At 44.2% G+C, this 12,851-nt stretch overlaps 2 protein-coding genes across 2 annotated transcripts; one reads left to right on the forward strand and one right to left on the reverse strand.

Annotated features, from left to right (window-relative positions):
- Positions 1-2,652: 2,652 nt before the first annotated feature.
- LOC139748474 (dual specificity testis-specific protein kinase 2-like) lies at positions 2,653-4,345 on the forward strand. Its single transcript, XM_071661555.1, has 2 exons — positions 2,653-2,894; positions 3,286-4,345. The coding sequence occupies exon 2, from the start codon at positions 3,331-3,333 to the stop codon at positions 4,210-4,212; it is 882 nt and encodes a 293-aa protein (XP_071517656.1). The 5' UTR covers positions 2,653-2,894; positions 3,286-3,330; the 3' UTR covers positions 4,213-4,345.
- Positions 4,346-5,688: 1,343 nt separating this feature from the next.
- On the reverse strand, positions 5,689-8,089 carry LOC139748473 (serine/threonine-protein kinase 4-like). Its single transcript, XM_071661554.1, has 2 exons — positions 7,158-8,089; positions 5,689-6,759 (listed from the first exon to the last, which is right to left on the reverse strand). The coding sequence occupies exon 2, from the start codon at positions 6,712-6,714 to the stop codon at positions 5,833-5,835; it is 882 nt and encodes a 293-aa protein (XP_071517655.1). The 5' UTR covers positions 6,715-6,759; positions 7,158-8,089; the 3' UTR covers positions 5,689-5,832.
- Positions 8,090-12,851: the final 4,762 nt, after the last annotated feature.

The raw sequence follows: 12,851 nt of genomic DNA on the forward strand, positions 1-12,851 counted from the left end.
TCTCGACTTCCACACATTCTTCAACGCTCCCAGAATTTTCGCCCCCTCCCCCACCCTATGATTCACTTTCGCTTCCATGGTTCCATCCGCTGCCAAATCCACTCCCAGATATCTAAAACACTTCATTTCCTCCAGTTTTTCTCCATTCAAACTTACCTCCCAATTGACTTGACCCTCAACCCTACTGTATCAAATAACCTTGCTCTTATTCACATTTACTCTCAACTTTCTTCTTTCACACACTTTACCAAACTCAGTCACCAGCTTCTGCAGTTTCTCACATGAATCAGCCACCAGCGCTGTATCATCAGCGAACAACAACTGACTCACTTCCCAAGCTCTCTCATCCACAACAGACTGCATACTTGCCCCTCTTTCCAAAACTCTTGCATTCACCTCCCTAACAACATCATCCATAAACAAATTAAACAACCATGGAGACATCACACACCCCTGCCGCAAACCCACATTCACTGAGAACCAATCACTTTCCTCTCTTCCTACACGCACACATGCCTTACATCCTCGATAAAAACTTTCACTGCTTCTAAGAACTTGCCTCCCACACCATATATTCTTAATACCTTCCACAGAGCATCTCTATCAACTCTATCATATGCCTTCTCCAGATCCATAAATGCTACATACAAATCCATTTGCTTTTCTACGTATTTCTCACATACATTCTTCAAAGCAAACACCTGATCCACACATTCTCTACCATTTCTGAAAGAAATATATATATATATATATATATATATATATATATATATATATATATATATATATATATATATATATATATATATTCTCGGGAAATTATATGGGAGGGTATTGATTGAGAGGGTGAAGGCATGTACAGAGCATCAGATTGGGGAAGAGCAGTGTGGTTTCAGAAGTGGTAGAGGATGTGTGGATCACGTGTTTGCTTTGAAGAATGTATGTGAGAAATACTTAGAAAAGCAAATGGATTTGTATGTAGCATTTATGGATATGGAGAAGGCATATGATAGAGTTGATAGAGATGCTTTGTGGAAGGTATTAAGAATATATGGTGTGGGAGGCAAGTTGTTAGAAGCAGTGAAAAGTTTTTATCGAGGATGTAAGGCATGTGTACGTGTAGGAAGAGAGGAGAGTGATTGGTTCTCAGTGAATGTAGGTTTGCGGCAGGGGTGTGTGATGTCTCCATGGTTGTTTAATTTGTTTATGGATGGGGTTGTTAGGGAGGTGAATGCAAGAGTTTTGGAAAGAGGGGCAAGTATGAAGTCTGTTGGGGATGAGAGAGCTTGGGAAGTGAGTCAGTTGTTGTTCGCTGATGATACAGCGCTGGTGGCTGATTCATGTGAGAAATTGCAGAAGCTGGTGACTGAGTTTGGTAAAGTGTGTGAAAGAAGAAAGTTAAGAGTAAATGTGAATAAGAGCAAGGTTATTAGGTACAGTAGGGTTGAGGGTCAAGTCAACTGGGAGGTAAGTTTGAATGGAGAAAAACTGGAGGAAGTAAAGTGTTTTAGATATTTGGGAGTGGATCTGGCAGCGGATGGAACCATGGAAGCGGAAGTGGATCATAGGGTGGGGGAGGGGGCGAAAATTCTGGGAGCCTTGAAGAATGTGTGGAAGTCGAGAACATTATCTCGGAAAGCAAAAATGGGTATGTTTGAAGGAACAGTGGTTCCAACAATGTTGTATGGTTGCGAGGCGCGGACTATGGATAGAGTTGTGCGCAGGAGGATGGATGTGCTGGAAATGAGATGTTTGAGGACAATGTGTGGTGTGAGGTGGTTTGATCGAGTAAGTAACGTAAGGGTAAGAGAGATGTGTGGAAATAAAAAGAGCGTGGTTGAGAGAGCAGAAGAGGGTGTTTTGAAATGGTTTGGGCACATGGAGAGAATGAGTGAGGAAAGATTGACCAAGAGGATATATGTGTCGGAGGTGGAGGGAACGAGGAGAAGAGGGAGACCAAATTGGAGGTGGAAAGATGGAGTGAAAAAGATTTTGTGTGATCGGGGCCTGAACATGCAGGAGGGTGAAAGGAGGGCAAGGAATAGAGTGAATTGGATCGATGTGGTATACCGGGGTTGACGTGCTGTCAGTGGGCTGAATCAGGGCATGTGAAGCGTCTGGGGTAAACCATGGAAAGCTGTGTAGGTATGTATATTTGCGTGTGTGGACGTATGTATATACATGTGTATGGGGGTGGGTTGGGCCATTTCTTTCGTCTGTTTCCTTGCGCTACCTCGCAAACGCGGGAGACAGCGACAAAGCAAGAAAGAATATACATATATATATATATATATATATATATATATATATATATATATATATATATATATATATATATATATATATATTAATACGAAGCTGTGCGTTCGTTATCAGGAACCTGCGTGTTCGTCGTTGTGTTTATGATAGACAATTCGTATGCTTAGGTAAGCCTCGTGGTGACCTGGAGGTCACAAGGGATCCCTCGACCGGTCCCACGTGTACCTGTGACCTCACACACCTCAGGTCAGGTGGCCAAGATTAGTGGTGCATGTCGCAAGCGACGGCTGATTACTTCTCACGTCCCATGGTCAAGTGACCCGGGGTCAACCACGAGGTCATACCTGGGAAAGTTTGCCCACCCATCCTGATTATGTCATCAGAGATGCAGGGCTGGGCCGTTAGACAGTATGAGGGCCGGACCTTAGGCCTCCTCCAGCCAATAAAATCGGGATGAGGGCGTGACAATCAGTCATTTGACCAATCAAGGGTAACTGTGGCGCATTCCGACCTATCGTAGCCGTAGGTGGCAGGTCAAGGCGTGGCTAGCTGTTCCTGTCTGGTTGTTCCTTCAGATAAAAGGCTCAGACGATAGTCTAGGAGCCGATTCCTTCAGGAGACCCGCGCCCAGAAAGGTAATGTAGGCTTTCCTTGTCTCGAACCCCGTAGCCACCGCTGCCCTAGATTGTTATAATGTGTCATGTCAGGTCTCAGTGTAACGATGTATCATATCTTGTCATAGAATTGCACAACGAATGTCTTGTATAATACTTTAATAGTCAACTTGTCATAAAGGAAAGAGATCTCCTGGTCTGAAATCTTACCTGGAATGTAGAATGTGGAATATTGAAGGTTAAGTGTTAACGAAAGTGTTTGTATCCGATTAATGTGCTTCTTAACCTGTAACTATGTTAACTGTTCTCACGAGAGCGGACGGCACATCACTGCGCATTGTCGTGACTATATTCTTCACAATAACGTTGGTCCTTACATCTTCATAACCAACAAATCTCTCTGTATTGTCAGCGAACAATCGCCCAGCTCCAGGTACCACAGAGGCGAGGGGTAGATATGGTGCGCCAGAGAAGAGAAGGCGAGATTCAGGAGGTGCGGGTAAGTCTGGTGGTCCAGGCTCGCCGATCTGCCGCTGACAGGGAGCGGCAGCAAGCCCAGCAGTGGACTGCAAGACGGAGGGCCAGACGTGATCTCGATCTTCTCGGTGAGGAATTCCGCCATGATCTCCTCACAAAAGACGATATCGACACCATCGAAGTCGTGAGACCACTGGGCGAGGGCACCGCTGGAAGAGTTGACCTGATCCGCTTCCGAGGAGATATCATGGTCATGAAAACTCTCAAAATGAAGTCCATGATCAGAACTCTCCTGAAGGAAATTGCCATTCATAAGAAACTAGCTGGAGCTGGAGGGGCACCACTCTTTCACGGCCTGTGCCTGAGACCTGCCAGAATGATTATGTCCTTCAGCGGCCGACCTTACGATGCCTACATTATGAAATGTTCTCTGCGCCAAGTCCTCGATTCCCTGGTCACCATTGGTCTCAAAATTCAGGAACTCCACGACAAGGCAGTCATCCACAACGACCTCAAATCCGACAATTTCACCGTCTCAACTCACGGCACCATCGACTTCCACGTCATTGACTTTGGCCTCAGCGAAGAGGAAGGTGACATCCTGTACTCAGCCGGCGACCCTGAGGAGCAGTTCTGGATGGCTCCTGAGGTGCTCCAGGGGCAGCCCGTGTCTCCCGCCGGTGATGTCTTCTCCTTCGGACACTTTATCCAAGATATGATTACCTTTATCGAGGACCAGGAGGTCAAGCATCAGCTGGAGCCACTTTTCGTACGAGCCACAGACGCCGACCCCTCAGCACGACCAACCTTGCTGACACTGGTTGACGAACTCAGGACCATCGCTGAGTCTGTAGCTGAGTAAGTAACAGTGACATGGCAATCTGTAGCTGAGTAAGTAACAGTGACATGGTAATCTGTAGCTGAGTGAGTAACACTTAGAAGTCTGTACCTGAGTAGCTGTAACGTGGATATTACAGAATATTTTATCAAATAAAAGGAACACATTTTTTAAAAAAAAGAGTATATTTCATTTCTAATTTACCTTCTTTTCTTGGAGTATTATTTGAGAGCGTGTGTGATTGCTAATTACCTTAAAAGAAAGTGTTTTGACGAGGTAATTGGCAATTACACTATCAAAAAAGAATCCTAATTAACTATTTTAAAGATAATTATTCTACTGGTAATCACACACACTCATTTAACCCATTCACTGCATGTTTAAGCCACATTACAAGTGTACGCAAACAATAAATACTCACTCAAATACTCATTTTCTAACTCACATTCTTTTCCTTTTAAATATGGAAACGAACAATTTGGTAATTCAGTTAATGAGATCGTAATTCTAACTCATTAGCCTTCATACCCGTCACACACAGGAAGAAGAACTGACAGAAACGTAACATTGAAAACGGAGAAATGAAATCATATTGTAATGACTTCAAAAAACAAAAAAAAGAAATGATATATATATATATATATATATATATATATATATATATATATATATATATATATATATATATATATATATATATATATATATCCATTTTACAGCTTAAATATTCGTGGCGCGGGAGACTCGTTCTAGGCTGAGATGTTGTCAGATGCATGATAGTCGACGTCACGCGCGGTAAACTGTTGCTGTAGGAGATGCAGAGAGCCTGATGCTCCCTAGCAAGGCAGTTTATGAAAATTCTCCTCCGTTCACAGGGTCTCAGAGCGATACTTTATGTCCCAGATCCGGAGCTGTCTACACACACACACACACACACACACATTCTATTCGTCTACAAAGTCGTATTTTCCCTCACAGATCAACATAATCTTGTCAACTTGTATAGGCACTCAGACAGCGAGCCCAGATCCACTGCGCAAAGTTTTGTTATTTTCTATTTTTGTTTTTTGGTCATTACAATATGATTTCATTTCTCTGTTTTCAATGTTACGTTTCTGTCAGTTCTTCTTCCTGTGTGTGACGGGTATGAAGGCTAATGAGTTAGAATTACGATCTCATTAACTGAATTACCAAATTGTTCGTTTCCATATTTAAAAGGAAAAGAATGTGAGTTAGAAAATGAGTATTTGAGTGAGTATTTATTGTTTGCGTACACTTGTAAAGTGGCTTAAACATGCAGTGAATGGGTTAAATGAGTGTGTGTGATTACCAGTAGAATAATTATCTTTAAAATAGTTAATTAGGATTCTTTTTTGATAGTGTAATTGCCAATTACCTCGTCAAAACACTTTCTTTTAAGGTAATTAGCAATCACACACCCTCTCAAATAATACTCCAAGATAAGAAGGTAAATTAGAAATAAAATATACTTTTTTTTTAAATGTGTTCCTTTTATTTGATAAAATATTCTGTAATATCCACGTTACAGCTACTCAGGTACAGACTTCTAAGTGTTACTCACTCAGCTACAGATTGCCATGTCATTGTTACTTACTCAGCTACAGATTGCCATGTCACTGTTACTTACTCAGCTACAGACTCAGCGATGGTCCTGAGTTCGTCAACCAGTGTCAGCAAGGTTGGTCGTGCTGAGGGGTCGGCGTCTGTGGCTCGTACGAAAAGTGGCTCCAGCTGATGCTTGACCTCCTGGTCCTCGATAAAGGTAATCATATCTTGGATAAAGTGTCCGAAGGAGAAGACATCACCGGCGGGAGACACGGGCTGCTCCTGGAGCACCTCAGGAGCCATCCAGAACTGCTCCTCAGGGTCGCTGGCTGAGTACAGGATGTCACCTTCCTCTTCGCTGAGGCCAAAGTCAATGACGTGGAAGTCGATGGTGCCGTGAGTTGAGACGGTGAAATTGTCGGATTTGAGGTCGTTGTGGATGACTGCCTTGTCGTGGAGTTCCTGAATTTTGAGACCAATGGTGACCAGGGAATCGAGGACTTGGCGCAGAGAACATTTCATAATGTAGGCATCGTAAGGTCGGCCGCTGAAGGACATAATCATTCTGGCAGGTCTCAGGCACAGGCCGTGAAAGAGTGGTGCCCCTCCAGCTCCAGCTAGTTTCTTATGAATGGCAATTTCCTTCAGGAGAGTTCTGATCATGGACTTCATTTTGAGTGTTTTCATGACCATGATATCTCCTCGGAAGCGGATCAGGTCAACTCTTCCAGCGGTGCCCTCGCCCAGTGGTCTCACGACTTCGATGGTGTCGATATCGTCTTTTGTGAGGAGATCATGGCGGAATTCCTCACCGAGAAGATCGAGATCACGTCTGGCCCTCCGTCTTGCAGTCCACTGCTGGGCTTGCTGCCGCTCCCTGTCAGCGGCAGATCGGCGAGCCTGGACCACCAGACTTACCCGCACCTCCTGAATCTCGCCTTCTCTTCTCTGGCGCACCATATCTACCCCTCGCCTCTGTGGTACCTGGAGCTGGGCGATTGTTCGCTGACAATACAGAGAGATTTGTTGGTTATGAAGATGTAAGGACCAACGTTATTGTGAAGAATATAGTCACGACAATGCGCAGTGATGTGCCGTCCGCTCTCGTGAGAACAGTTAACATAGTTACAGGTTAAGAAGCACATTAATCGGATACAAACACTTTCGTTAACACTTAACCTTCAATATTCCACATTCTACATTCCAGGTAAGATTTCAGACCAGGAGATCTCTTTCCTTTATGACAAGTTGACTATTAAAGTATTATACAAGACATTCGTTGTGCAATTCTATGACAAGATATGATACATCGTTACACTGAGACCTGACATGACACATTATAACATCTTACAATCTAGGGCAGCGGTGGCTACGGGGTTCGAGACAAGGAAAGCCTACATTACCTTTCTGGGCGCGGGTCTCCTGAAGGAATCGGCTCCTAGACTATCGTCTGAGCCTTTTATCTGAAGGAACAACCAGACAGGAACAGCTAGCCACGCCTTGACCTGCCACCTACGGTTACGATAGGTCGGAATGACCACAGTTACCCTTGATTGGTCAAATGACTGATTGTCACGCCCTCATCCCGATGTGATTGGCTGGAGGAGGCCTAAGGTCCGGCCCTCATACTGTCTAATGGCCCAACCCTGCATCTGTGATGACATAATCAGGATGGGTGGGCAAACTTTCCCAGGTATGACCTCGTGGTTGACCCCGGGTCACTTGACCATGGGACGTGAGAAGTAATCAGCCGTCGCTTGCGACATGCACCACTAATCTTGGCCACCTGACCTGAGGTGTGTGAGGTCACAGGTACACGTGGGACCGGTCGAGGGATCCCTTGTGACCTGCCAGATCACCACGAGGCTTACCTAAGCATACGAATTGTCTATCATAAACACAACGACGAACACGCAGGTTCCTGATAACGAACGCACAGCTTCGTATCAAGTATATTCCTGCGAGTCCACTTGGAAAATGAAACACGACAATCTCCCAAGTGCACTTTCCTGTAATAATCACATCATCTGGGAAGATACAAGAGACAAATATACGTCATTTGATATACAACGAAGAGACGTAGCTAAGCGCCATTTGGTAAAGTGATTGTCCAAGACAGACAACGAGAGTATTATAAATCTATTTTGTGGACAAGAAGGGGAATTGTTTACACATTTCATCAATAATAAGGCTATCCATTTTGTATAGACCTCCACTAATATTAGGGTCATAATTCATCGTGTATTCAATGACAGAAGATTCAATGATATTACTCGTGGTACTGGAGTTAGAGTTAATAACCGAGATGGCATTACTCCAGCCGATACAATGATAGTAGTTTTTAAAGTGATTAAACAAGGCGTTTGATTCTTGTCCTGTTCTTATACTATATTGATGTTGCTTAAGCCTAACAGAAAGATCCTAACAGTCTGCGCAACATAGAACATATCACAATTTCTACATGGCACTTTACAGATGCATCCAGGAGAATTTTCGGGCGAGTTCTTGATTAAGATATTCTTAATCCTGATTAAGATTCTCTCTCTCTCTCTCTCTCTCTCTCTCTCTCTCTCTCTCTCTCTCTCTCTCTCTCTCTCTCTCAAACGTTAAAAAAATCATACACGAATGACGAAAAAGCTTATTAGAGAAGCATTTTCAAAGAGGATATGAAGGCAGAGTGAAGAGCACACAAGGTGAACGTGTGGGAAGCAGTAAAGACGAGGATCCATCATAATGACATCAATCTTAAAGTAACATGGGAGGAAAATGAAGAAGAAATGACTCAAAGAAAACGCAGAAGAGAACTTAAAAAAGAGGCGAGATAAAGGTAAGAGAACAAAGGTCAGTGGGGAACCGATGACTAAAAGGCATATGCAGAGAAATGAAGAGACAGGAAAACGAGGGAACAATGAAGCGACGAAAAGGTTAAGAATGAAACAAACATATAAGAGAGATGAAGAAAATGATGATACATTCTAATGATGGAAGTCATAATGGAAAAATATAGTCAAGATAATCGGGAAAAGCAGAAGAGAGGAACTACGAAGAATAGGAGAGTAAGAAGAAGAAGAAGAAGAAGAAGAAGAAGAAGAAGAAGAAGGAGAAGAAGAAACATGTAGGAAAATGTATAGGGTGGTCTCGTGTGGAGGCTGCAGATGAGGAAGACAATCCTGTCATTAAATTCTTGAAGAAAATTAATTACTTTAAAAGTTTCATGTTTTAAAGTTATCATTAGGGCAGCGGAGGAGGACTTTGTTGTGGCAACTGTGGTTATCAGGGATGAGGATGAAACTGTTGTGGCAACTGTGGTTATCAGGGATGAGGATGAAACTGTTGTGGCAACTGTCAGAAGGGATGAGGGTGAGATTGTTGTTGGTAACTGTGATCGGCAGGGACGAGGGTGAGATTGTTGTTGGTAACTGTGATCGGCAGGGACGAGGGTGAGATTGTTGTTGGTAACTGTGATCGGCAGGGACGAGGGTCAGATTGTTGTTGGTAACTGTGATCGGCAGGGACGAGGGTCAGATTGTTGTTGGTAACTGTGATCGGCAGGGACGAGGGTCAGATTGTTGTTGGTAACTGTGATCGGCAGGGACGAGGGTCAGATTGTTGTTGGTAACTGTGGTTTCTACATACGAGGGTCACGTGACAATGGACCCCAAACAACTCCCGGCCATAGACAATAAACATGACTTGGTGAAGCTCTCAATCATAATGTAAACATAAAGAAAATATTTCCGACTCTGAAAAGAATATTGCACATTATATGGTCGTCTGGACGGAAGCCAGATGGTAGAGGCCCTTGCACATCACTCTAATATTCTGGGTCATCCAAGTTGATCTCAAACTTGTAAACACGTAATACGAAGGCTGGCTAAACTTTATATTAGGCTTGGGTGATCCAGTCTTCCTCTGTCTTAAGCTCAGCGTATTTATGGCTCATTTAGCATCCCAGTCTCAGTATGGACGTATTCAAGCTTAGGTTTATCGTGATATCAAATGATAAAGTCTGAAGATATAATGTTCTTACAGCCTTAGTTTGATCATGACAAAGTGTGAACCTTTGGATGTTTGGGCTACCCCCTTCCCCTCCATATCACAGTGGAAGAAGGTGACCAGCACAATTCCGTCTTCAACTCACCAGGACATACACCTATCCGAAACCACACTCCCTAGACAAACACGAGTCACACTTTCCCGTCTACTCTCTGGTCATCATCAGCCATCAATACAACACCACAACAAGCACTAATTCAACATATGCCAAGACCCTTCATGCCCACCATGCAACTACCATAAAGGAGACATTGAACGCTTAATGCTCGACTGCCCTGCACTCCCTGCATGTAGATGTACACACATCACTACGCTCTACACCCTATACTCCCTACTGGTGGACGTGGTCGACTTCCTGACCGCTCGAAGACCCTTATGAAAATAGATGGGATTCCTGAGGTAGGAAGTGTGTGTGTGTGTGTGTGTGTGTGTGTGTGTGTGTGTGTGTGTGTGTGTTGGGGGAGTTTATCAGATACTGAAGAAAGATGGACGACAAGAATGGACAAAAAAATGAATGAATAGGAAGGGGTCGGTGGGCCGAAAAGGGAGAAAAACAAGGGGTGTAATCATACCACACACAAAAAAGAAAGAATTCACAGAGTTGTATATCAGGGGAGAGGAAATAGTGGACTTGCCCCCACAATGTGTGGTAATGGAGGCCACGTTGCAGATAAGGGCTCCTCTGCAGGCGTGGTGCTGACACCTCCTGCCAACGGGATACGAACATGGAAGAGGATATCTTCGGTCTGGTCCAGCCCACCAGAGTGGTGTGATGTTATCTACACAACAGCTGCCTGGTCAGCTGACCTTATCAACTCCTCTTATCTATGCAGACCAGAGAGCATTCATTTCCCCCTCACTCTTAACAGTGTTGCATGAGTAGCGTAATGATAACACTACCATTACATACGGTCATAACTGATCACACTATCATAGGTGACCATCGGTCAGCTCACAGGGGCATGAAAATAGTATAAGCAGCTTGGGTGATCACTCAACACTGAGCGTATGGATTGTAGGACTTGCTGGTAAACATCAAACTAGTGGATCCGCCAGGGATTCCTGCACAGAGGTCCTACTACCCCTTCTGAAGGATGTAGGAGACAGACTGGCAGTGGCATCAATCTGAGTTGGTTAACGTGGGAGGATCATCAACACGTTATCATTCACACACACACACACACACACACACACACACACACACACACATATATATATATATATATATATATATATATATCATACTAACCTCCAACAGCCACGGATCGAACCCGGGGCCCCTGCGTAGGAGACGGGAGCACTACAGCTAGGCTATGATCACCCTTAAAGGGAAACGACTTTTCGAGTACTAATGTAATCAAATACCCTTCGTCTGACGTTGGTGAGCAACGGGGTCTCCACTGGTCGTCTCCCATAGGCTCACACAACCAGAAGATAACATTTTCAGAACCTAACTGTACAACACGGAGGTATGTATATACGTAAATAGTGCATGTGAACGTGCAATGTCATATAACATAATAACCTCCAACACTACAAACACAGTTATAAATGTGCATACCCCAAGAGCCTTCATGCCCACGATGTAACTGCCATAATGAAGACACTGATCACTTACTACTCAATTGCCCTGCACTCTGTGTATATAGACACACACACACATCACAACACTTTATGACCTGTGGTCTCGACCTGTGGACGTGGCCAGCTTCCTGAGTGCTGCAAGAACTTCAAAGGAGTAGAAGGGACTCCTGGGGCAGGAAGCTTAGGTAAGGTGAGGTAAGGTATGTTTGTATTTCACTTATTATACACTACAATGGTGGCCGGGGCTTGTGTGTGGGTGTGTCTGTGTAGAAACACAGTTAACGATCTCTTATTAACCTGTCAGTGACTGGAGTTATTGCAGGGGAGGGGTTGCTGAAGTGACTGGGTTATTAGGGCACTTCCACCTCTCTCTCTCTCTCTCTCTCTCTCTCTCTCTCTCTCTCTCTCTCTCTCAGGTCCGTCCCCTCGTTACTGTCATGACGCCTCACAATGGTCTTCACACACACACACACCAGCGGACGTTGTTGCCCTTGTATTCCAGGCCAGCGGCTGGAGGACCTCCATCTTTGTACCGTCGACGCGTCACAGGTCGGCCGCCAGCCAAGTGACCCACAGCCGTTCTTCCCCCAGTATGATCACCTTCCTCCCTCCACCCTCCCTCCCTGCTATCTTGCCTCAACACTCACATGATCACCTTCCTCCCTCCACCCTCCCTCCCTGCTATCTTGCCTCAACACTCACGCTGCTAGACTTTACCAAAGAAAATTACAAGTTAAATAAAATTGTATGACCTACTGAAGTGCTATTTACTCCTTCATCACTATAGTCACGGACTAGCGTGATCATATGCAGGGAAAAAATGCAATTGAGTGGGAGATGTATAAAAGAAAGAGACAGGAGGTCAAGAGAAAGGTGCAAGAGGTGAAAAAGAGGGCAAATGAGAGTTGGGGTGAGAGAGTATCATTAAATTTTAGGGAGAATAAAAAGATGTTCTGGAAGGAGGTAAATAAAGTGCGTAAGACAAGGGAGCAAATGGGAACTTCAGTGAAGGGCGCAAATGGGGAGGTGATAACAAGTAGTGGTGATGTGAGAAGGAGATGGAGTGAGTATTTTGAAGGTTTGTTGAATGTGCTTGATGATAGAGTGGCAGATATAGGGTGTTTTGGTCGAGGTGGTGTGCAAAGTGAGAGGGTTAGGGAAAATGATTTGGTAAACAGAGAAGAGGTAGTAAAAGCTTTGCGGAAGATGAAAGCCGGCAAGGCAGCAGGTTTGGATGGTATTGCAGTGAAATTTATTAAAAAAGGGGGTGACTGTATTAATGACTGGTTGGTAAGGTTATTTAATGTATGTATGACTCATGGTGAGGTGCCTGAGGATTGGCGGAATGCGTGCATAGTGCCATTGTACAAAGGCAAAGGGGATAAGAGTGAGTGCTCAAATTACAGAGGTATAAGTTTGTTGAGTATTCCTGGTAAATTATATGGGAGGGTATTGAT

This window comes from Panulirus ornatus, unplaced genomic scaffold (genome assembly GCF_036320965.1).
Source record: "Panulirus ornatus isolate Po-2019 unplaced genomic scaffold, ASM3632096v1 CTG_4505_pilon, whole genome shotgun sequence".
Taxonomy (NCBI): Eukaryota; Metazoa; Arthropoda; class Malacostraca; order Decapoda; family Palinuridae; genus Panulirus; species Panulirus ornatus.

What these genes read in the sequence shown, in the direction of transcription:
- LOC139748474 (XM_071661555.1), top strand. Translation starts at nt 3,331, where the DNA reads ATGGTGCGCCAGAGAAGAGAAGGCGAGATTCAGGAGGTGCGGGTAAGT.
- LOC139748473 (XM_071661554.1), bottom strand. Translation starts at nt 6,714, where the DNA reads ATGGTGCGCCAGAGAAGAGAAGGCGAGATTCAGGAGGTGCGGGTAAGT.